This window comes from Vipera ursinii, assembly GCF_947247035.1.
Source record: "Vipera ursinii genome assembly, chromosome: 1".
Lineage (NCBI taxonomy): Eukaryota > Metazoa > Chordata > Lepidosauria > Squamata > Viperidae > Vipera > Vipera ursinii.
In genome coordinates, this window is record NC_139512.1 from 309031426 (window position 1) to 309057559 (window position 26134).

The following is a 26134-nucleotide window of genomic DNA, read 5'->3' on the forward strand; positions in this document are numbered from 1 at the left end:
CAAAAACTGAGCTATTAAAGCAATACTTCAAGGAATATAAAGGGGATATTAGCTTGACAAAACTGTCATTTGGATGGTCTCTGTGGATTCAAATAAGAGGTGGAGGAAGAAAGGGAGACACATTGGAGAACTTAAAAGCACTAAGATGGAAGCTTGGTTGGCAGAAAAAGAAGGCGAGCATTAGATTTAAAGACGTAGACTTGTCTTTTTTTGGATTTGTAAAGACATAACTTAAAAAATGTCTTTTGATGGACTAAGGGGAATCTTTAAAAAATATAAACTGATTCTATATTTAGGTTTTAGATTTTTAAAGGAAAACAAAATTAGGCTTTTAGAATAAAACTTTGAATTATACAATAAAATTTAGAATTTTATAATAGAAGATAGTATTTTATTAAGTGTTGAATGGTTAAGACAATTTTTTATTAAATTGGTGATGTGTCAAGATGAAAATTAGATTTTACTGTTAAATTATAAGAATGATATGTAATGAACAATGTAAGTTTTGTAGACAAGAATTATTCTTTACTGAAATAGGGAATTGTAGGTTACCCAAAAAGTAAGCTCTTTTCTGCATATTATAGGCTACCTTAGAGTATTTATATTACAGTTAGGTAAAACTTAAAAACAGGATTTTGATGTGTATTAGTCTAACTATATTGAAAACTTTGTTAATTGACTAGCTCATAACTTGTGTTGTTGTTGTTAGTTGCGAAGTCGTGTCCGACCCATCGCGACCCTATGGACAATGTTCCTCCAGGCCTTCCTGTCCTCTACCATCTTCTGGAGTCCATCTAAGCTCACGCCTACTGCTTCAGTGACTCCATCCAGCCACCTCATTCTCTGTCGTCCCCTTCTTCTATTGCCCTCAATCTTTCCCAGCATTAGGCTCTTCTCCAGTGAGTCCTTCCTTCTCATTAGGTGGCCAAAGTATTTGAGTTTTAGCTTCAGCTCATAACTAGAACTGTATTAACTTAATTACTTTGACTATGTGAAAATTAAGGGAATCAGAGAGGGAATTTTTATTGATGCAACCTGAACTATCTACAAAGAACTTGTTATTTGCTACTTTAGACTACCCAACCACCATATTGCTTCACAAATATATGTATATATCCCAACCCCTACCCTTAACCTTTCCTCTACCCTATTCCAAGTCCCCTTTTCCCTACCTTCTTTGTTAACCCTATAAAACTAATAAAAATTTTCAAAAAAAGTAATTGCAATCTAGAGACCCACAACATGCTTTGATTTAAAAATGCTTCAGCTGAGATACTAATCATCAGAGCTGTGGTTTCTGTCTACCAAAGCAGGGCCTTTTCACTGGTGGCATCTGATTTATGGAGTTTTTTGGGGGAGGGGTTTTCTGCAGATCTGTTTTTATATTGGATTTTAATTCAGAAAATAAATGAAACTATCATTATTTATTCAGACATATGAAGCATCAGGGGCAGTGTTTGGCTTCAGGATTTAATGACAGTGGTCTAAAACAACAGTTTTTTTTTATGTTCTGCTGGCAACGATTGTTGATATCTTCAGAAGCAAGATGATTTACTATGCAGACCACAGGCAACCGAGCATGGACTGGTTGGGCTCCAATCTTTATAGCTACGGTATTTGCTGTTTGTTGACTGCTGATTGGTCTTTAGTCAAGCTGATTTCCAATTGGTGCAGCTTAGTGAGGGCTGGTGTCTATGAAACAGGAACAGAGGTGAGAAAAAACAAATCTCTTTATCACTTTTCAATGAATGAAGTTGGTGATTAATCTTTGCACAATTGCTCAGGTAAATAAAAAGTCCCTAATTAATTATGATGAATTCATACATACAGATACAGTAGTTATGAACCTGCTAATTCTTCAGTAGGGCAAGACCTTTTGGGTTGTTGGTTTCCAACGTACTCAAACACTGTGATTGGCCTGTTTTTTAAAAAGGCATTATTGTGAGTGTCATGGGAGCAAATATATTCTCTGGGTGTTATGTAAATTGATATGGTTTCCTTGATTGTATCTTTTTATTTATACCGCATAATTTATGACCTCTGAAAAGCAAACTAAAATGAGTGATGACTAACTACAGCCAAAGTAATAAATCAGCAGGCCTGAAAGAAGTAGTGATTTTGATTGAATCTATTGAATTAACTGTTGCCCTTAGTCAGTGCAGGTATTGGAAAGACCTTTTAATATCTGCTTATCTCTCTCCTGGGAGTGTTTTAACTATCTCATTATGTACCAATAGGAAAAAATTATTAAATTGTCTGTCTTTTGAAGGTAAACATCCATGTTAGTTATGGATGCAATGAAATATTTAAAAGGAACAAAAGTTGTCTGAAGCTTTGATTTACCTTTTATATTTTTTTTTTGAAAAATTGTGTTTTTAATCCCTCTATCACAAAATCAACCAATTGTGGAAACTTTTTTTAAAAAAATGTTTTGTCTTAGTATGGCATTTATGTCCAGGGTTCAGTCACCAGGTTTTATTGTCTGACAGATAAAAATTTCCTATTTCTCATCCAAAAAATTTAGCAGGATACTGAAACACTGAAGGTTTTAATTACAAGGCAATCTTGTTTAAGTAGAAAGACATTAACCACACAAAGATAATCTACAATAATTTGGATACAGTGAAGATTTTTACCATGTCACCTTCATCCATAAATGTTTTAGTTGATACTATTGTTTGGAAAAAAGGGATGCGGTGGCTCAGTGGGTTAGGACGTTGAGCTTGTCTATCAGAAGGTCGGCAGTTTGGTGGGTCGAATCCCGAGTGCCACGTAGCAGAGTGAGCGCTTGTTACTCATCCCAGCTTCTGCAAACCTAGCAGTTCGAAAGCACGTAAAAATGCAAGTGGAAAAATAGGGACCACTACGGTGGGAAGGTAACAGCGTTCCGTGCGCCTTTGGTGTCTAGTCATGCCGGCCACATGACCACGGAGGCGTCCTCGGACAAGCGCTGGCTTTTCGGCTTTGAAACGGAAAGAGTTGGAAACTACTAGCACGCATGTGCGGAGGAACCTTTACCTTTTTTATTGTTTAGAAAAGTGAATGATTTCATTCCTATGAATTTATATTAATAATTGAATATGTATGATACTAATGTTATAGCTGAATATTATACTTTTGTTTCTGAGCCTGGAAATTGTCTGAAAACCTTTCATTTTTAGTAACTTTTAACTTGCTAATATTACACTTATATGTTCTCATGATCTGGAGCTGCCTTTTACAGTGACAGTGATTTTATCAGTGCTGATGATGTTCAAATGATGGTCCAGCTGTTTTAGGGTTGCACTTAAGATACCTATTACTATGTCAGAGTAGTGCCTCACTGGGACTCCTGTTATTACTATGGTTCATCATACAACCAGTCAGCCAGATGTTGAGACTGGATTTGGCATTTTTATCTAACTATCAAGTCCTTCTCAAGGACCTGGGATAGAGAGATGTTTGATTTGTGGAATTAAAGATATCATCTTAGAATGTAAACTGGTCCAAGGAAAGCTGTCTTTTAATTTTTTAATTTAATTTTATTAGATTTATATACCGCCCTTTCCCGAAGGGCAATTATTATTCCTCCTCCTCTTCCTCCTTCTCCTTCCAACATATATAATTAAATTTTTGCATTCTTTACTTTCAGTCTGTACAAGCATGCTGTATGAGTCACACAATTTACTTAAGAGTCAACAGTTCCAAAGAAACAGTATGATCCCTGAAATAAAAAAAATAGATGGCCATCTTGCAATTGAATAGTGTTATGACTTCAACAGAATACTTTTCAAATAGCTTTCAGACATTAGTTGTATAGCTGAGGCCACTAAAATTGGTTTCTTTTCTTGAATCTTCTATCACCAATGTTGTAGTAGTAGTTTCTCGGCTGCAATTGAAGCTAGATCCACAGTAACAATGTCCATTATGTAGTTAAAAATCTTAATTTATGAAAGTATTTAGGACCTTTGGCTTCCTTTGCAAGGTTTGGAATAAATTCAAATGTTACAGCAGAAAATTAGGAGATAGTATAAGAGCTAGTTTTAGTACAGTTAGAACTGCCCGACATGAAAGCTTACTAAGGAATACTTAATACTAAAAAATCACACAAACGGTCCCCTTGTATTGCCATTTAGATCTATCATTCTGATTGATCACTGTGTGCTTCATTATTATTGAGTCTAATTTAACCCTATATATTCACACATCCATCTATTCCATCTAGTGCACCTGACATTCTACAAATTACTTACTCATGCAAATCGTGACCTCAGTCAACCTTTTATGATATTCATGTTTAATTATACAAATGGTCTTTGATAAATAAGATTAAACATCCTCCCATATGTTTATTCTCTCCTTGATGAAAGTAAAATTTAATTTTCATGCAGATTTGTTGCAGGTCTTGTTTAATAACTGCTGAGTTTCATATAGTGTGCAGATCATCCTGGCTTTGTGAAGCTGACAAAAACAAAGCCATCTCCAAAGTGGAGCTTTAAACTAGATACTTTCTTGGTTATTACATCTTGGAATCCTAGAACTGAAGCCCCCTTCCCATGTGTATGAAATACTTGCAAAACCATCATAAAGATTGTGTTTTAGGCAATATATTTGTTGCTTTATTATCAGTTTAGCAATATTATCAACATATTACATGTTCAGTATAATCAGCTGAATATGAATAAACAGAATACTAAGAGTAGGCTGGATATATCGATTTGCTAAAGTACACACAAATATTCACAAAGTTTTTAACACATATTATTTATATTTAAATGTTAATAACACAGGTAACTTTGATCCATGGGTGCACTGTGTCCTTAACATTTCACATACAACTTGGCTCCAGCTCTCTTATGATCTCCATAGATTATTATTATTATTTTTTGCTACTGCAGGCATTCTGGACTAAGTAGGTTGTGCTACTAAAGGTAGGTTGTGACTTGAGCTGATTGACCTCATGCCAATGATCAAGAATGCTAGAAGGTTTACTGCACTTCTATGTTATAACATTTCCATGCTACTGAGTGTAACATTAAATAATTCAGAAGTAAGTTGAATGAACATTGAGAGATTGCTTGACGAGATGATTGTGAGAGCTGTTCAGTCTCTCACAGCCTGTGTTCTTAGGCTTCTGTGAATGCTCCAAAATTAGAAGATTTCAAGAAAAGACTGAACAGCCATTTGTCCAGAATAGTATGAGAATTCCTGCACTGAGCAAAGCTGGAGTAGAAAACCTCCAAAGTCCCTTTAATCCTCCAACTCTATGGTAATATCAAGCATACTGTGGTAGCGTTTACTCAGATGAAAAGTCAATCCTGAAAGTTGTTCATGTGAAATTGTAAAGAAATGTTGACATGTATGAGGATCTTTTAAAACTGTACAATCCTTAAATAAACTTACTTTTGTTTTGTTTTGTTTTATTTAATTTCCTAGTCTTTTGGCTACCAAACCACTGGTTTACTGTGAAAAAAAATCATACTTATCAGTACTATTAATATTTAAATATAATAATAATTTTAAAAGAGAGGTTCAGATTCCTTGTGACAGCCCTTCAACTATTGGATTACTGCTATTATGCCTCCTCAGTCTTCTCTTTGTTAAGCTAAACATACCCAGTTTCTTTAGCGATTCTTCATATATTTAGTCTCCAGAACTCTTTTTATCTTTGTTGTGCTTCCATGCTATCCTAGGGCTTCAGCATCTTTTTTCTACTATGGTGACCAGAACTGGATGCAATATTCCAAACATGGTATCACCAGAGTGGTATAGAGTAGTATTATCAATCCCTGTGATCTTGATACTATCCCTTTGTTGATGCTGCCAAGAATTGCATTGGTTTAGCTGGCAGCTGCGGCACACTGCTGACTCATATTTAAGTGGTGGTCCACTAGGACATCTAGATCTCTCTCACAGTTACTGCTGTTCAGACAACTACCACCTAGTTTGTACCTATGCATTTGGTTTTTCCTGCCTCAGTGCAGGACCTTACTTTTCTTACAATTGAACTGTATCTTGTTGGATAGGGGCCAATGCTCAAGTCTGACAAGATTCTTCTGAATCTTAAGTCTACCTTCCAAAGTGCTAGCAATTCCCTCCAGTTATGTATCATCCTTAAATTTGCTGAGCACCCCTTCAGTCTCCTCATTTAAATGATTTATGAAGATGTTTAATGGCACGGTGTCCAAGAGAAAACCTTGAGGAACCACACAACATATTTTCCTCCATGTAGATGTAGTTTTATTAAGAACCACATGCTGAGTGCATTTGATCAGCAAATCCATCTGATAAAACAATGTGGGATAGACAATATCATCTATCTTATCAAGATGTAGGCTGCAGTCTACTTTATCAAATGCCTTACTGAAATCTAAATTTACTATACCCACAGCACGTAAGTAGCTTCAAACAACCGTTTTCTATATTTGGTTTTATAGTTGACAACAGCACCTTGAATTGCATCCAGAAGCAAACTATCAACCAGTGCAGCTCACAAAGCAGAATTGTTACATGGGCAGACTGAGGCTTAGCCATCACTGCCTGCACCACTGCATCCCAGACCAACTGAAGCTTCTGAGTTGTTTTCAAGGGCATCCCCATATAGAGTGCATTGCAGTTGTTGAGCCATGGGGTGACCAGGAAATAAAGGACTATCAGAAGGGCCTCCTTAGCCAGGAAGAGAGGCAGTGGTAGACCAGATGGGGCTGGGGAAAAACTGTCTTGGCCACAGATGCCACCTGAAATTACATTTCAAGGCAAGATAATGGTTTCATTCTAGCCACCTTGAGAGCTCATGAGGGATGAAAAGACAATAAATAGTCAAATAAATATGGATGCAGACTACAAAAACGTTTGCCAAATTCAATTTGTTCTGAATGCAATTTAGCATTCTCTGTTATTTTTTATTTATATATCAAACTTCTTAATTGCTCATCTCCCTCATAGAGGTGCTCTGGGCAGCGTAGTTAAATAAAGAAAAGCAGAAATGATGTGGATTTTTTTTCCTCCCGGAAGGATGTTTTAGGGCTGTTTATAAACTTGTTTTTCAGGTTTGGTCAGTTAATTCTGCTGGCCGAACTGCCAGCAGTTGGATAAAATGTAAGACTGGCTCAGCCCCTCCTCAAGGGCTTCCTGCCCCTTTGTTTGAAACAGTAGCTTCTACTTCTGCTGTGGTCAACATCCGTCCTCCTCTAAAGCCAAATGGAATAATCACCCTCTACAGGTTTTTCTCCAATAGCACCAAAGGAAAGGAGAAGGTGGTAAGTATGAATCAAACTCTTTGCGTTGATAAAATTTGTGGTGGTAGTGGTTACTACTACTACTACTATTGTTGTTGTTATTGTTGTTATTGTTATTATTATTATTGAATTGTTCTCAATATTCCGCTTGATTGCATAGAATAAAGGTAGTGTCAGAATCCATTTATATCACATTCATAAATGTATGTTTAAAATACTGTGCCTTCCCTGGATTCTGCCATTTCTCCGAGGGGGAGAGGAGAAGGTGTTTATTCAGCCTGGCTGGAGACTGCATTCAAAGACCAGGAAAAACCCTTTTGATCTTAGGACAACAAAGGAGGGGAAGGGAGGAGGGATCTGGTTTGTATCTCCATTTGAATCTGAAAAGGAAGGAGGCAATAATCATAAAGACACAGGAAGTTCCCTCTTTCCCACGAAAGGGTTGACACCGAAGTTTAATTGATGTGGGTCTGACCAAATGGGTTTTGAGGGGAGGGAGTGGAACCGGGAACTCTTTATAAAGTATCAAGTTGTAACACAATGCCAGATCCTGTCTTTCCACAACTGATCACATCCTAGTAAAACCTCCTTTTGAACAAGCCCTGGCTCCAAGAGTTCTTTATTTTCCTAAGATGTGTATTGGGGTGGGTCCTGACAGGTAAAGCATATCTCAGACTAGTTTTTAACTATTACTGATATGAAATTAGAAAATAAATGAAATCAACTTTTCCCTCAAAAAAGGGCATTGGTGAGGAAAGAAGGCTTATAGGATTTGTCAAAATATGTGCAGTTTGGGGGATGAAAAAAAGTGGAAGTATCAACTTGCCACCATGTCTATCAGTTTGGGTATTACTATTCAGGATCTGGCTTGGTCACTGCTTCTTCTTAGGAAGCTATATGCCATTTCTTGGTCTAAACCTATCTAGGATTAGGTCAGAGAGCCAGCAGAGTCTTGTGGTTAAGTTGATGAACTAGAACTAAGGAGACCATGAGTTTTAATCTTCTGCTTGGCATGAAAGCTGGCTGAGTGACATTGAGCCAGTCTCTCAGCCCAGCCTACTTCATAATATTGTTACTGATGTTGTTGGGAAAATAGGAAGAGGGAGCATGAAATACACCTTCTTGACTTGTAAAAAAATAAATAAAGGCGGGATAAAAATCCAATGAACAAATATATAGTTTGTCCAGCTGAGCCTTGTGCATTACATAGACTACTTGCATGTCAGTGTCTACTTCTGTTTTTGTTCTGTTTTCAGCTCTCAGAAGGCACTACTGCTCAGCAGACAATCCATGGACTTAAACCTTTTACCACTTATTCCATTGGGGTTGAAGCTTGCACATGCTTCAACTGCTGCAGCCAGGGGCCAATGGCTCAAGTCACCACCCAGCCAGCTGCACCTACCCAGCAGCCTTCTCCCCATATACAGAACCTGACCTCAAGAAATGCTTCTTTTCTCTGGGATGCTCCTCAGGAACCCAATGGCATTGTGAGAAGGTAACTGCTCAGATATAATCTGCTATGGGTGGGAACTCACACCTACTCATTGCTTTAGTAATGCTCACTATCCTGTCTCTCACTTCTCTCATTTTTTTTCTGTGCCTTTCCTTCTTTTCTTTTACCAAGGGAGATGTGTTTTTGTGTATAACCCCCTTCCTTTTCTGCACTTTACTTATTCATGAAATAGTTTTGATATACAAAACTAATCTGAAAATATATGTAATAATCTTTATAGAACTACAAAAATTGATACATCAGGGTTTTTTTTAATCCTATCTTTGTTTCATAAATAACTCAAGGTGTTGAACATACCTTGTACTCTTCCTCCTATTTTCCTATTTAGTAGAATCTAAATGTCTAACATGTATTTATATAGACTTTTGAAACATAGTATGAATTACAATTTGATGCTGATTCTGAAAATAAAACTGTGAAGTCCATGCAATAGGAATTATCTTTATTCATCCCTAATTATTGAAAATATTACTCCACTGCCTCACTGAAATAATGACATACCATTTTCCTATAAAATCATGCAAAGGCACATAAGTAGAATGAATGGGATATATAGAACTCTAAAGCAATTAAGCTGGATGCCAACCTTTCAGTTGAATCAGCATTTGATATTGGGAAGGATAAACTCACATTTGCCAGAAAGGATTGACTTCACAAATTGTGATAATTTACGGTTTGCTTAGCTATGATTTGCTAAGTAAGCTAAATTACCTTGGTTCACATATATATTCATCATAATGTGAATGGATTGCTCCTCAACTAAGCCAGAAACAAGCCATATTATAGTTGAAAGCAATATGCAAACACAAGTGATGTGTTTATTATTGATTTCTTTTCTTATAGATATGAACTCCACATGTACACATCCTGTCTTCCTTGGTTACTGCCCATAGAAAGAGTTTGTAAGCCTGGACCTATTGAATTGAGATATAGTGGGGAAAAACGGCATTCTAGTTTGAGTGACCTTCAGCCTTATACAACCTACAAACTGAGAGTGGTGTCCTACAATTCAGTTGGAAGTACTACTTCAGAATGGATTACTTTTACTACTGAAAAAGAGGGTGAGTTTCTACAGATAAAAATAAGGATCTGGATTTGATTTCCATCACTTTTAGGAATGCTTTGTTTCCAATCATAACCATTAAGGACTGAACTGTCATTCTTAGAATGGTAAAAGAAGCTATATAACTGATACCAAGCAAGCAAAAACCTTAATCTGTTTTTCTTTTAATAGGATTTTTGTTAACTGGGTTTTCAAAAATACTATTAATTTCTGCCTACTTGGTAGCTTTTCAAAACAGATGACTGAAAATGGCTAATTTATAAGTTTTTTATAATTTACTCTTATTATTTCTGCAGTTTATAGTAAACAGATTTTCTTGTTCCTTGCAAAAATCAAAAGTGAGTATAAATGTGAAAATGAAAAATTAACCAAATTTGTCAAAACCTTTAGCTGTTTACATAGTTTCAAGACTGTGAAAGGGTTGTGAAATCAGAGGACTTTACTGTTATTGAAGCAAATTTACCCAATGTTAGAAATAAAATTAAACAAAAGCAGTTGGAATAGGATTATATTACCCAACTGAGTTCTTTTTTAGCCAATCTCCTATAATTTTATTCAGTTTTAAACTTCATCCAATTAAAGTCTCTTCCAATAATAATAATTATTTTTTTGTTGCTAGATGCTCAGATGGTCTATTTTATTCACTTTCTTTGGTGGAATCTGAACATATTAAAAAAAACAAGGTCACTTCTTGATCCCTTTTCTTCTTTGCTTAGCACAAACTCAGGGGAGATTTCCTTATTTTCCTAAATATTAGCCTTTTGCTTATGTAATGATGAATTTGATGATTGATTAAGTGATTGGTACAATGTATCATGTTGTAATACTGCCTTTGAAATAAATGCTTTAAGAGGAAAGCCTTCTACATTCTAAAACTGTAGCAAAATGTACTTCCTGAGAAGTATAAAAACTTGAAGAAAGCAGAAAGACCCTCACTCTCATGAAGTTTTTAAAATATTTGTTATGAAAAATGATGTACTGTATTTATTACTATTTTACTTTCCTGTCACATTTATGTTATAGTCCCAGTTACTGCAACTGCAGTTAGTTCACTCTTATCAAGAGTGTTTGTTAGAAGTTTTAATGATTTGAGGGGAAACTTATTTTTATTTTTTATTTTTTTATTTTAATTCCATTTATATCCCGCCCTTCTCCGAAGTCTCAGGGCGGCTTACAAGCTTAGCAGTAGCCTTCATTCTATGTATATGCCTGCTTATTAGGGCTTTCACACACACCCCAAGCGGCATTATTACAAAGTCAGCTTATTGCCCCCAACAATCTGGGTCCTCATTTTACCTACCTCGGAAGGATGGAAGGCTGAGTCAACCTTGAGCCTGGTGGGATGCGAACCTGCACTAATTGCAGGCAGCTGGTGTTACTTAAGGAGGCATTAGCTTGAGGAGGAATGTGAGAGAAAGGACATATAACACATAACACTGCTCTCCTTCCTTTGCCTATGCCTTATTTGGAATGCTGGCTCTTTAAAAAAAGGGGGCTTGGCTGAAGAGGAAGTGTCTCAGTGGTGAAAAAAGGAAGGAACAGGACAGAACAAGAAGGTAGGAAACAAAAGAGCTGAAAGCACTGGAGCTGAAGCAACAGCAGTTCCAGACGAGAACAACTGACAATCAAAGGCCAACTCATTGAGAGCAGCTAGAAGGTGCAGCCATGCCAACAGACACAATATTGTCTGAGGTGTTGTAACCGAGTCTAGCAACCCTGAAATACAATAAAGAAGTCAGAGATAGGGAAAGAAGCAAAGTTTACAGGAGGAAGTCCCGAATGATAACTCTGAAGAACAGTCACCAAATGTGAATGAAACTCAACACCAAACAGCACCTGCAGACTGCAAGAAGCAGGGAAGAAATAGAAGAAGATCATAGGAATGACGATGAGTGGGAAAGGCAGGTGGGGGAGTTGAAGAGTTCCCCCCAAAAAAAACAAATGAACAAACAACAACAGCAACCATGAAGTAAAAGTCAATAGATCAGAGTTTCTCATCCTTGGTAATTCCCAGAATTCTGGGAATTGAAGTCCGCATACTGTATCTTTGTGATTGAGAGGCACTGGGATAAATTATAGGATGGTAAATGAAGTAGAAGTGGATAGGGACAAAGGTAAAGCAACAAAGAGTAAAAGTTGATAGAATTTCTGGGATCAAGTAGTCAACTAAAACTCCTGATGTTATAGTATAGTCTTTATGGGAGGGATCTAGTTTTAACAGCGTTGCTCAGCCTCAGTAATAATTTTTTTCACACTGTTGTTCAGCCTTGTTTTCTATCCCTGTCATCTCCCAAAAAGACACACAGCAGTCTGGAATGGGAATACCCATGAATTTTATTTATTTCATTGGAAACATTTTTATTTTAGTTGATAATCATCCATTGTTTGAAACTACTAATTGGACAATAATAGATGTAAACATCCATAGAACAATAGCTAATGATTTGGCTAGCTTCTTTCTTGTAATTAATACTGAAGGCCCCTCTAAAATATAAATGTCTGGTTGGTGTTTATTGATTAATTAAAAGTTATTAAGAATTAATAAAAGAGTCCCACAGAAAACAAGGAAGCTTGTGATTTTGGTTGGGGTTTTATTGCAAGAAAGAGTTGTCTTCATGTTAATAAAAAAAGGCAAGAATTGCTAAGTCCAACTATATGAAGTGCAGCATTTAAAGTGCTAATTATTACTGTTTGTAAGTCTGTCCTGTTCTACAGTTGTAGCATTCCCATATAGACAAGTTAATTTTTTTCACAAAAGCTTTTGCCTTTCCATAACTGAGTCATAAAACGGCTCCAGTGCTTACATCAATATATTTACTGTGTTAATGCTTCTCTTTTTTTTTGCCAGTTCCTCAGTACAAATCTCCATTTATCATAATCGGAAATTTATCCACCATCTTCCTGGATTGGAGTCATACCTTCCTATTGAATGGGCTTTTGAAGGAATATGTGCTAATGGAAGGAGGGCAACACATTTACAGTGGCTTTGATACCAGACTGTATTTGCCAAGGACATCTGACAAAAGTAAGCTTGAATATTCAGCTTTAATCTTGCTTTTTAGGGCAATGTATGTGCACAACTTTATTTAAATTACAGATTATGTTTAAGGCAGCTTGCAATCAATTTTGTAATAAAACAACTTCCAAAAATATGTCCCCATATCTTAACCCCTAGCTCCTGAGCCCTTTGATTGAGAGGTGTACCTGCTTGTTTTGTTTCAGTTTCACAGTCACAGCCACAGAATAGCAGGCGAAGATTTGCCAACCAAATCTTAAGAGAACAACATAAAGTGTTGGTCTAGGAGTGGAGAGACCCAGGTTTTAGTCCATCCTTAAACTTGGAAGCACACTATCTGGGTGACTTCTCAAGCTACCTCACAGGGTTTATTATTGTAAGGAAAAGTAGGAGAAATTAGGAGAAAGAAGCACTATGTTCACTTACCTTGAGCTGATGAACAAACAAGGTTGGCTATCAATTCATCAGTCAGAATGGAAATGGAATTTTAGAGGAAGTTAATGGGTAGGGAACGCCACTGTAAGGATTCAAGAGATGCCTTAAATACATAGAAGTAATATACCATTAAGAAGAGCTCACTCCATAGGACAACTGCTACCACAGAGAAGGTTTATCTCTGCATCATCATGGAACAACGAAATACAGCATGGAAGATCTGGCCATCTCTAAAGATCATTTATATATCTATGAGGTTGCTATAGTTGAAAATGTTTGCTTAGGTAATTGTTTTGGGATTTTGTCTGCCAAACACTGAATCTAGTTTAGTGGGCATCATAAATCTGATAAATACATGGTAAAGCACTCCAAATGCCAAGAAAAGAGGATGGAAAGGGGGGAGAGGATGATCAACAGCAGGCTAAATGGACTTAATTACAGTGACAATGAATGTACCATTGAAAGACTGGAAAGATCAGGTTAGGGACAGATCATCTATAAGAAATCTGAATGTTCACTGAGTGAATGCCAATTTGATAATATCTATTCAATCAAAAGAAACTCCATGCTGTACATTACCTATTCCGTTCCATGCTATTTGTAGCTTCCAGGTCATTCATAAGAGCAGTCCTCCTGACAACAGTTGACAATTCCATCCTGAAGTTGCCAATGCAAAGAATTAAACTATCTCTGCCTAGGAACAGACATATAAAAGGAGAAGTGGAGCTTTTTTTCCTCTCTGCCTCACCAAACTTAGCCTTTGGCCAAACATTACCACCCATTGTTTTTAATATTTTGGATACCTACTGTGTTTCCCCCAAAATAAGACCCATCTGGAAAATAATCCCTACTGTGATTTTTCAGGATACTTGTAATATAGTTCCAGTTAAGATCGTCAGGCAGACAGATGCATTTAGTACCATATTTCCCCAAAATAAAACCTAACCGGAAAATAAGCCCTAATGCATATTTTGGAGAAAAAATTAATATAAGACCCAGTCTTATTTTGGGGAAAACACAGTACATCTAGCTTTTGAGCTTGTACGCTTTGTAAGAAAGAAGGCTGATGGAAAAAAAAACAATCTGATGGAATACTAATGTAATAAAAGGACAGTCCGGAACAGATTATGATAAGCATCTCCCATGCTTATATTGATTTTTAAGTTAGTGATTAAAGTAGAAAAAAATGTTAAAACTCAAGGAACATGGGAATAGCAATTAGAAGAAGCAATAGTCATTGCCGGTTGTTTCTTCTTCCCATTATATGCGGGGATTCATTTAAATGATCCAGCAAAGAAAAATACATTTTATTGGTATTTGGTGGCATACTTCATGTCTACAGGTTTTAGGAACACTTCCACCTTGCTTACAGTTCTGGGTTACAAAAATCCAGGTGAACACTCAGCGGCAGACAAAAAACAGAAAAAAAATCTTTGCTGCCGTCTTGTGGCTATCGGGACTTTTGCATCCCATGAAAGGATAGAATTATCATTTGCAAACTTTCCAAATATGGAGGGAGAATATCAATGCATATTATGCTTTCCAAGAAAAAAAAGGACAGAATTGCTCCTATATAGACATGCAAATGAAATGATAATATAAAAGGTGCATATAATGCTGATATTTTTAATTCTTCATTTCTTTTCAGTTTATTTATTTCAGGTGACTTGCATCACTGATGAAGGGAGTGCTGAAACACCTGTAATCAAATACAATGCTGCTATTGGATTTGGTAACTACTTTAAAAAAAAAGTTCATCAATGTGTCTGGAAGGTGTTATGATTATTAGCTTGAAGCATGAAGCACCTAGTCCATAGAATAAATGTTTTATTCTCTTAATTGCATCTATGCATTATAAAATATGCAAAATATTTTTAGTCCTTTGGTTCGTTATCATACAGTTCTTTTTTAACCAGCATAAGATCATAAAAATATGAATCAAGAACAAATACCTCAATTGTGTTCCTTTATACTAACAGTTCTCTTCAGTTTTAATACTTGCTGTAGACAAACCAAACTTAACATGATGTTAACTGGATCATTACAAATAAATGGGCACATTGTCTTTTGTAGACATAATTTTATTTTTTAATGTTATGCCTCAGTTTGACAAAAATCACCAATCTAAGTCTGCTATTTGCATTTGAAGGGAAACTTCCATTTGAATGCAACTACAGTAGCAAACTTTGCAGAAATAGCTTGTTTTGGCCATGACAGAGTGAGTGAGAGGGTGTCAAACTCTTTTTCATACATCTCTGTTCATGCTTCCGGGTAGCTGTTATTTATAATACAAAAATGTTTATGTGTTAACATCGTTACTGTCTTGTCTGCAAGAATGAAGTGTCATACAGCCAAGACATTACCTTAAGCTGAAAACAATAGAGGAGACAATTAATGAAAAGGGAAAAGCCAGATTAGCATTCATTTATTCATTCATTTGGTGAATGAGTGGCTTAGCTGGTTTACTGCCTTGGCATGCTTCCATGCTATTATTTCACGGGTAGATATATTCCTTCAAAATTCACAAGCTATTGCTTCAGGCTTGCAAGATCAAACTGTCTGACATTTATCCAGATACATTTGCAAATACATATTCTTTGCTGAAAAACAAGAACAATGAAATCCTTTGTAAATCTTGCCCCACTTATTCATTCCCAAATATCCTTATTTTTTTAATACCATCATAAGAACTGCAGTGGGCATTGTCACTCTAATTTCTTTGGCACAAGCACAAGAAAGCTTTTTGTAACATGCCTAAACCTAAAAGCATGAACTCACCACCCAATTTCAGCTGTGCAAGATTATTGTGATTACATCTGCTTTGATTTCAACACACACGGTCTACCTCTTCTTCTCAGTATAGAGGCTGGTTCCCACTGAAAATAGCAATGCCAACACTAAAAACAGTCTCCAAGGTGAAAATTGCTTTGCTTCACTAACCATTCACATATTTAAGCACTGAAGCACCTTGAAAATTGAGAAGGGTATGATGAAGTACCACCAAATTACAAAACCAACAGAGAACAATTGAATCACGTTTTCTTTCTGAAATAATATGTTAATTTCCTCCTGTTACTCTCTTTCTCTCTTCCCCCTGTCCATCTCTTGCTTGCCACCAATAGGTCCTGTCTTGACAACTCCAGGAGAAAATAACAAAGGCAACACAAAGCAAGCGATGTTCTACACAGAGTTGTGGTTTGTGATACTAATGGCGATCCTTGCCTTGATCCTTCTAGCAATTTTCCTGTCTCTAATTCTACAGAGAAAAATAAACAAGCAGCTGTATTCACGGGAAAGGCCTCCTTTAGTCACAGTTCAAAAGAGAATGTCACCGATGAATGTCTATTCACAAGGAGAAACTCACATGGTATGGTGCTCTGCCTATGTTTTGCAAATGGATTTCCTATGAAGAGGTGCCTTGTACTAGAGTTGGAGATTTGTGAGCCAACATGGATATACCCATAGACACCATATAAAACCAACACCATATAAATCAAGCCAATATTTGAAAGACATTAAAAATAGCCATTTAAAGACAACAGCTAAGGGCACACTACTGCTCCTAATATAGCAATGGCTCTTTAACCCCATTATGACTGTGGAATCGTTTCCACGTATGACTTCCACAGCAAAGCAGAAAAAATGTGCTTTATTTACCAAAGAATAAGGCTGTCCAAGTTAAATCTTTTTAAGTCCCTTTATTCCAGTGGCTGAGCATGCTCAAAGCATTATGCTACCAAAAATAGATTGTCTGTGTTGCCTTCTCTCTTGTCATAATGCACCAGAAGGCACAAATGAATTATGTGTTTCCCTTAAAACATGAGGTAAGGAAATTCAATGTACAGGCAAATGTTTCATTTTCACAGCTTGTCCCTATATTAAAAGCATTTTAAGGAGATTAGCAAGTTGACCATTTTTATTTAAACATCTAAGGCTTGCCAGTACACAGTTAAGACTACTCCTCAAGCATTTCTAAGTTTGAGGCCCAAACATTGTAGAGTTTGTTTTGAAAGTATGTGAAAAGTCACAAGTCATACATAAAGAATACGTCTTCATACAGTGCTATAAGATGTCCAATATAAAGAGGCAGGGGTGTGTGTGCAATGGCTCAGCAATTAAAGACACTGACTTTGTTAGGTGGAAAGCTGACTTCTTAGGTTCGAGACCTGAGTGCTGCATTATGGGGTGAGCTCCCATTACTTGCCCCAGCTCCTGCGCACCTAACAGTTTGAAAGCATGCAAATGTGAGTAGATAAATAGGTACCACTTCAGTGGGAAGGTAACAGCATTCCATGAGCCTTGGCAAATAGTCATACTGGCCACATGACCATGGAAATGTCTTCAGACAATGCTGGCTCCCTTGGCTAAGAAACAGAGATGAGCACTGTCCCCTAGATTCAGACATGACTGGAGAGGGGAAACCTTTACTTTTTACAGAGACACACATAGGCCTGTTTTTCCTACCACATCTCAGGTCTTCTATTCCTGCTTTCAAGGATGATAGCCAAGATGGCTATTGAGTAAAATTAGGGTTGTAGGCAAAAGAGTTATAAACAGAAATATTAAGATAATCAAGGTGCCCACTCATGTGGAAGTGCTTCTACAGCCTCATGGAGAAAATGTATTTTCTGACTTTCTCAACAGGTGATAAATATTTATTGGCAACCCCAGGACAGTGTTATGGACACAGCCCTGGCTCAATTTTCAAATCTCTTCAAGAGATAGGAAAATTAATACACAATTTAGGAAGTAACTTGGACGCTTTATTTATTAGTTTGAATATTTTTATCTCTCTTTTCTTCATAAAAAGTAGGCAAGGCTACTAAAAAGACAGTTCAAATTGAAAGTACAGGCACCATTAGAAATAAAATATCTACAAGCCTTAAGAAATTAGATGATACTCTGGATGGTGATGATAAAACCATGGGCCTTTGGGAGCATAATAACGAGAGCAGGTTATTTGTAATTTAACATTTCAGTTCCCCAGTATAATTATTTTAGAACCCTAAAATTATCAACTAAACACATTGGGATTTTTAAAAAAAATCTCTTTGTGCTGGACTGGCTCTAACAAACTTTAACCAAGCAAGAAACAGAAATTTCTCTAACTCTGTTATTTAACTATTGCTAGTGTATATTACAGGGGAAGGACAGAATCAGAAGGTTGTCTCAAACACCTAGGGTTTTAATCCCAGTCCTTATGCTACCTTCCTCCAATTTTATAAAAACCAGCAACAAAATACTTTTTGTCACTGACGGAGTAAGAAAAAACTTCCCTTTAAACTGGGTGTACAGATGCTATCCTTTTGTAAGCAGTAAGTGTTGGCCATATCAGAAGAGACTCTCTTGGATTGTGTTTGTGCAAAGTGTCTACTTCTATTATATCTGTCTGCTGATGCTCCCTTCCAGCTACATTCCCCCCCCAAAAAAAAACTTAGCCATTCTAATGTATAAAGATAAAGGTAAAGTTTTCCCCTTTCCTGCCATGTCTGACTCTAGTGGGCAATGCTCATCTTCATTTCTTAGCCAAGGGAACTAGCAGTGCTTTTTTTGTAAAAGAAAAAGGTGCCGGAATTCACACGTCATACAACCCGCCTTGCCTACCCTACAAGGTTCCATCCAAAAAAGGTGCCGGCACTCCGTTCTGAGCGTTCTATGAGAAAAAAAAACCCTGGGAACTAGCATTTCTGAACATATTTCCATGGCCATGTGGCCATGACTATACACCAGACATGTCAAACACAAGGCCCGGGGGACGGATCCGGCCTGCGAAGTGGTTTCATGTGGCCCGCAAAGCCATCCTGGAAACAGTGAGGGAACGGCCCCCACTGCCTTGGCCCTGGCCCAGAGACCCTCCTCTTGCCAGAGACCCCCAGATCTGTCCCACTCCTGCCCAGGCCCCCATAGGCACCCTTGATGCAAATGATGTAGAGCTGGCCACGCCCACCCAGTAGGCCATACGTACTCTAGCCACGCCCACCCAGTAGGCCACGCCCATCCTGGCCATACCCACCCGGCCCCATGAGGGCAACCGCAATGCTGATGCGGCCCTCAATGAAATTGAGTTTGACACCCCTGCTATACACCAACATATGCTAGATGTAGACATTTGTGGATGTACGTCTAAGCCAACCTACTGGTATTTGTCAAAAATTGCTATATTCTTTCAGCATAATCCACTATCTAATTTCTTCTCTAAGGCAGTCAACAACTGGGGAACATTTATATTTCAAAAGTGTTTCACTTTCTCATCCCCTCAGCTTTTCTGGTGTGGTGGTGGTGGTGGCTTTTGTCTTCTGCTTTAGAAGATCTGAAGTGCTCTTCTTGTTCTGCCTTCTAACGTCAGACTTTCTCTACCTGCCTTCATTTCCCCCCCCCACCTTTATTTCCTATACCTATGATGTTTCCCTCTTTCCCTGATAACTCGCAACACCAGCCTCCTATTGCTACTTCTTTACAAGTCCCTGTTATCTCATCTTCACAAGTTTCACTGAGCTCCGATAAGGTAAGCCTTTGCAATGCATATGTCTGCATAAACATTTGAGAAAGATACGTTTCTAACTGCCAGGAAGAGTCTCTTTCTCTCACTCTCTGTGCCCCCTCCCCATTAGATTGAAAGAGTAGCTCAGTTTTATTATCCTTTTCAAGGTCACACAGCATATAGTGCTGATAATTGTCAGTGCTGCTTTTACATCTAACTCAATTACTGTGTTGAATTCGGAATACTCGGCCACTGCAGTCCCATACAAATGCTAGGCAAATTTGTCTGTGAAAGCAACAAATTGGCTTTCAGTCACCATAAGCCTTTACTGCTAACAGCTTTCCTTTCTTTTACGTCTTATTTTGAGGGTGGGTGGGTGAGGGGGGGGAACTGCATAATGGGGCAATAAGCCACTGCAGATCAGAATCACTTTATGTGAAGATATTGGAATTTTATGAGCCTCCTTCTCACTGACCTTCTGGATTACTCAGTATAAGCATTTGTTGATGCCTAACCTACAAGAGAAAATTTGTTTTAGTGCCTGAGTGATTAAAAAAGTAACACTTTTTCCCCCCTTTTAAATCTCAGTTTGAGAGGGTGGCTGACACATCGGAGTCCTCTTGTAGCGTCACACTCAAAAGCTACACAATGCACTTGGAGGTAGTGGACTCTATTGGGTGGAGCGAGTTTGCAAACATTTGACAATTTTGAATTTTTGGCATGAAAATACCTTGTGTGGGAGCTTCATTTGTTGCTGTGTGGCATTTTGGACCTGAAATTAGGTTGAGCAAATGAAGAGTCTTTGGTTTTATGTTCTTAATAAATGAGCAATGCAATCAAGTCTGCTTACCTTTGACCACTGAAAATTAAGCAGATGTACCAACCTTCATAATATAACTCTTAAAGCAGAAATCAAACTATATTGGGCAACCAGTCAACGTCATCTTAGCATCTGTCTGTCACAGTTGAGGTGAAGAGCATATAATTTGGCAACAGTTTGATTCGCAACCTTCTTTATCCAAAGAATCTCCTGCTGTCTCATGATTATAAGGGTCAAATGGCAAGAAGCAGTTGTTAAGGAATGTGTTTAGGTAAGGCAGTAATACAAACAAACCTAACTGGTATGAAAGCCAAAACCTAATTCTCTTTTTCTGAGTCTTGACATGTACTTTTCCAATTTAAGAAAAGGTAAACGTACATGCAGTCCTCCACTTATGACAATTGAGCCCAAAATTTCCATTGCTAAGCAAGACAGTTGTTAATTGAGTAAAACATTGTACAAAACAGTATAAAGTTGCATTTGAAAAGTTCTAGAAATTGATACTGTATACTGATAGTGCAAGGGACGCGGTGGCTCAGTGGGTTAGGACGCTGAGCTTGTCGATCAGAAGGTCAGCAGTTTGGCGGGTCAAATCCCAAGTGCCGCGTAGCCTGTTACTCATCCCAGCTTCTGCCAACCTAGCAGTTCGAAAGCACGTAAAAATGCAAGTAGAAAAGTAGGGACCACTACGGTGGGAAGGTAACAGCATTCCATGCACCTTTGGTGTCTAGTCATGCCGGCCACATGACCATGGAGACGTCCTCGGACAAGCGCTACCTCTTCGGCTTTGAAACGGAGATGAGCACCGGCCCCTAGAGTCGGAAACGACTAGCACGCATGTGCGGGGGAACCTTTACCTTTACCTTACTGATAGTACAAACAATGGAGCCTTCCTCAGCCTAGTACCATCCAAGTATGTTGGACTTGATGTTAGCCAGAGCTAGAGGTCCATATCTAGAGGGCAGCAACTTGAAGACACATGGATAGATGCATCTGAGTTTTGTCCAGAATAATCAATGTGTCATCCCAGTTCACTCCTAGCAAAGCTACCTTGGTGGCATTGTAAAAAGATTTTACAATCCTTGTTATGTTGTAATGAGATTGCAACTACCAAACAAGACAGCAGGACCTGTTTCACTAAACAAAGTATGCTCTCATACCTAAAACCAGCATCAAGTCATCAGCAAAGTGATGAATACTTAATTCTTGATCAGATATTTGGTATATTCAATCGAGAATAGAATATAGCATCTGGCGGTATATAAAAATCTCTTAACAGAGCTCTTCCTTAGAGGGTAAGAGGGTTTTACTAGTACTGTTCATAAAATCAAGGACTTTCTCAACTGCAGCATATGCTGCAATTGGAAAAAAGTTTGTGTAAATGTTGAACAACTAGTAATCACAGCCAACAGTTATTAAGGCTTATTAATTCACATTCTACACAAAGTATACTCAGCTCAACTCAGCTGTTTTATGTCAATTACACACATGCTTGAATGGGAAAGAGATGGAGCAGAATATTCTATAGTCAAAATCTTAGTTTTGGCTGCCCTGGAGCTAGGATTTTGACTACAGTATAGAATATTCTGCTCCATCTCTTTCCCATTCAGGCATGCGTGTAACTGATATAAAACAGTATGAACAACTCCTGCCAACTAACAAACCAAATTTTCCCTGATGTCCTGTACAGATGAGTTACCTAGTACGGCATTGAAATGTTTGCAACTCAAAAAAGATTAACTTGATGTTTCATACATCATTCTTTGAGCAAAAATGGCTTCCTTATGGGTTTACATGATAAACTGGCATTGCTCCTTTACCATTTGAGTTTGTATGCTTGCTGTATCTGCATGTTTGATTGGACAAGTCAGTAAAACTACTGTGTGTTCAAGTTAAGAAAGCCGAGTCCTAGCTGTTAATAACAAGAATGATACCTCATTGGTAATCTGTGAGCAGATAGCTAAAATTGCCAGCGTTGCAAGCCAAAGGGGCCTCCTTAGGCTGGATTGGCAGTTGTGCTGGTGACATGTCTGTCTTGCATGCAGAAGACAAACCTGTGAAACTACATTGCAGAAAACTGCTGTTCCCTTGGCGAACAATAGCTGAAGGGATAATTAATGTACATAATTGTGTTTGTAATCTCTGCTGGAAGATACCCTACCTATACTGTCATCAGTTAAGTATGTTATACAATAAGGAAGAGTACTTAGGGGAGGGTGCAATATTTTGGTACCTAAAAGCTGAAAAAAAGAATTGTTTGTTTGCTTCTATTCCTAGGGACTGGCAGATACAAAAATTCCAAGACCAGCATCCCCTTCAAGTATACACAGCAGCAGAAACATTTCTGTCCTTCAGGGGCCAAGCCAAAGCCAGATAGAGGATAGGTTTTCCCAAGATTCCCTGCATCGAAGTGTCAGTCAGCTCATTGAAGCATCTGAGAAAAAGTCCTCGGTGGAAGATACTGTTTGGGATGCCATTATTCATGGCCATGACAGTAGTTTGGTAAGTCACTTTACAAAGACAACTGATTAACTTCAAATACTGATATGCCATAAATCACACAATCTTTGTAACAAATGCCAATTGTGCTGAGTAACCACATGGTGAAACAAGATCAATGGCCTTTGTGGTATTGATTGTATGAATGTGCTAAGTCACCCAGTGCTTTCCAGATCTTCTGAACTTTTCTACCTTAAGGCAGGCAAGCACAATTAGTGACCAGAAACAGTGCAAACTGCTTTCTAATAGACTTAGAAAATCAATCTAATGCCTCTTCTCCTACTAATAAAATATGGAGCTTGTGCATGTTTAGCAATGCAGGTTGAATTGTGCTACAAGATGGGTATACAAATCTTTTAAATAAATAGAGTTCCTGAGAGTGAAGCAATGTTATCCTAATACTATATAAAATTAGGTAGCATATATGTTAAGTTCATTTAACTGTCTGCAAAACCTATTAGGCTTTGGACCTTCACCCACAACCTTACTTGTGATAAATATTATCCCATATCCTATACAGTGGTTTTCTCAGGAAGGGATATGTTGAAATTTAAAGTCCCAAGTGACAACTATAAAAAGAGTGCAAATTTGGGAAAATCAAATCCATCAAAATCAAACCATCTTTGCTTTTAAGAGTTCGTAGGTGCATTCAGTGTTTGAATATTTTTGGGGAAAATTTTGATATTTAGCGGAAGGGCAAACAGTGAATTTCACTGGATCAGGATGATCTTTTACTTAAGTAAATTATAGGATTAACCAACAATAAAAACATTTGTTGATTTTAAAAATAGCCTGAATGAGATCTCAATGTCTTTATTTTGTAACTCTTATCTTCTTAAAATCACTTTATTTTAGTGTGCGGATGATGAAGATCTTGTGAGCACTATCAAAAGCTTCAGTACTGTTACCAAAGCACATACAACATTTACTGATACACACTTGTAAGTTATTTAGTACTGTTGCCATAGGATAGGCAAAATAATATGGAAAGCCTTGAATATTTGCTCTTTCTAGTCATTATGAAGTAATTCTACTGAAATTTTTCTAGTTTATGAATTACATCTTGTACTACAAGGTATGTGAAAGCTATTTTTATCAAAACTTAGAAGCTTCCTTTCTAGTAATATATTGTCTATAGCAAATTTATTTATTTGAGAGGTACATTTTATAATTTTTTTAAACGCATCTTTTGGCAAATAAATATTGCTACACAAACTTTTATTCAGCTCATTGCAGGAACTGAGTGGATAAAATGGTGAAAAAGTAAAGTTATACACAGAAATTTAGCGTAGACAAGAAATTAAGGAACAATATTGAACTCTACTCAAAAATTAATCATTGAAAACCTTTAACTGATCATAAGATCATCAAAAATCTTGTTAAGACAACTTAGGAGTACATAGAGAAATGCTTAATTATCCCACTTATACTTTATTATACTTCAATTAGTTCCTTCAGCATACAGTGAAATCTTTCAGATAATTTATTAGTGATAGGGAAAAAGAAACCAAAAGGTAAATGTAAAGCTATTCTATCTTGACTTTTCCATGCTTACATATTAAAATATGCTTGTGTGGGAAAATACTTTGTGCCAGTAATTAGTTTAATTGAATATTTTTTTTTGCTGGCTGTAGCTGATACTCTTTATTGTTCTGCTAATTCTAATACTCACATGATCCAATGTCAAATACTATCTCATGGTAATAAAAAATCACACAATTACTATATGCGGGAAGATACCTATTAATCCCATATTAGCTACTATAGCCATGGCACCTATGTAGTTCTGCTTCTGTGGTGAAGATATTAACATTTCAAGCCTGGGAAGTTCAGAAGCAGACCATTGTGGTGGCAAATATGTACTTCTGAAGACAAAGCCACTGTAAAGCTTTAGTGCCCTAATAGAAAAAAGGCTGAAAAATCTGAATTAACAGCACTCAGAACTATAAAAACCAGAGTTGTGAGAAATAAGATTTCTGCAAATATCCAGAATATAACTAGATTTTTCTGTTCTAAGGGCACCAGAGACAAACCTACACAGCATAATATATACGGTACCTATCAGGCTGTTAATAGAGAATTTCAATTGTATGCATCATTATTATTTTTAAAAGTTCATATCAAAACTGATCCTTCACTATCAGAAATGTAATATATTGTCAAACTGCACGATATTGTCTCAAATTAAAAAATGATTTTGTTTCATTGTCTCCTTTATATTGATCTATTGTATTATTTGTTCTTATATAGTCAAATGCTGTTAGCACATGGCTGTGAATAAACATTAGTGCACAGTAGCCTAACTTTAGGAATTTTAAATTACTTCAAATAACTTTAGCACCTTTAGGAAAATATAAAGTATCTGAAGCATAAAGTCACTTACCTTTGACTAAACAAGGTGAATCAGTCCTGATGTCCCTTTCAAGTTGTCAAACAAACTATTTTAACTATTTTCAAAATTATTTATGAAACCTGTTTTGATAATAAGTCAAGTATAAACAAGCAAGATGGTAAACAGTATGGCAGAACATATAAAATTCAAATGACAAATGTTTATTTTAAGAAAAACCACAGCAGTCACACAGAGTAGAATTTAAAACGTCTGGAAATTTTAAATCCTTATTATTCATTGTGTAATTCCCATTAAACTGTTGGGTTTTTATTCTTAATTGTGAAGTCATTTGGAGAAAGTGGGAGCTGCAACTACTCACTACGCACCCATCGTACTTTCTATGGAAGATTATAAAAAAAAAAGCATTCTAAAAGTTGCCTTGCTTGTACATGTAGAGCAGAGCCACCCAACCTTTTGGGCACCAGGGAGAAGTTCTGTGGAGAATTTTTTTTCTGCGAACCAAAGGGGGCATGGTTTCATGTGCTGCCTGCATCCAGCGGATGGTGCTTCAGCATGGCCTGGTTGCTGCTATGCCAGACTGGTACCGGTCCATGGACCAGGGGGTTGGGGACCCCTGAAGTTGAGGGTTTGTTTTGGGGGAGAGAGGCCTCACATGTAACTGAATAGCCTTTGCAGTGTATCTATTATCACATGTATATCTTATAACAGGGCAGGCATATAGTTTTGTATATTTTATT

General features: G+C 37.2%; 1 protein-coding gene across 1 annotated transcript in view; it reads left to right on the top strand.

Moving 5' to 3' along the window:
* USH2A (usherin) overlaps positions 1–23989 on the top strand; it is a gene marked incomplete at both ends in the record, with an annotated part of 509528 nt that extends 485539 nt beyond the window's left edge. The window contains 10 exons of the mRNA XM_083377756.1: positions 7029–7238; positions 8474–8712; positions 9574–9791; positions 12642–12818; positions 14893–14976; positions 16367–16611; positions 19591–19749; positions 20314–20385; positions 22823–23047; positions 23900–23989. Of these exons, the coding sequence (XP_083233882.1) occupies positions 7029–7238; positions 8474–8712; positions 9574–9791; positions 12642–12818; positions 14893–14976; positions 16367–16611; positions 19591–19749; positions 20314–20385; positions 22823–23047; positions 23900–23989 (1719 nt within the window). The remainder of the gene's footprint in view (positions 1–7028; positions 7239–8473; positions 8713–9573; positions 9792–12641; positions 12819–14892; positions 14977–16366; positions 16612–19590; positions 19750–20313; positions 20386–22822; positions 23048–23899) is intronic.
* Between the last annotated feature and the right edge of the window lie 2145 nt (positions 23990–26134).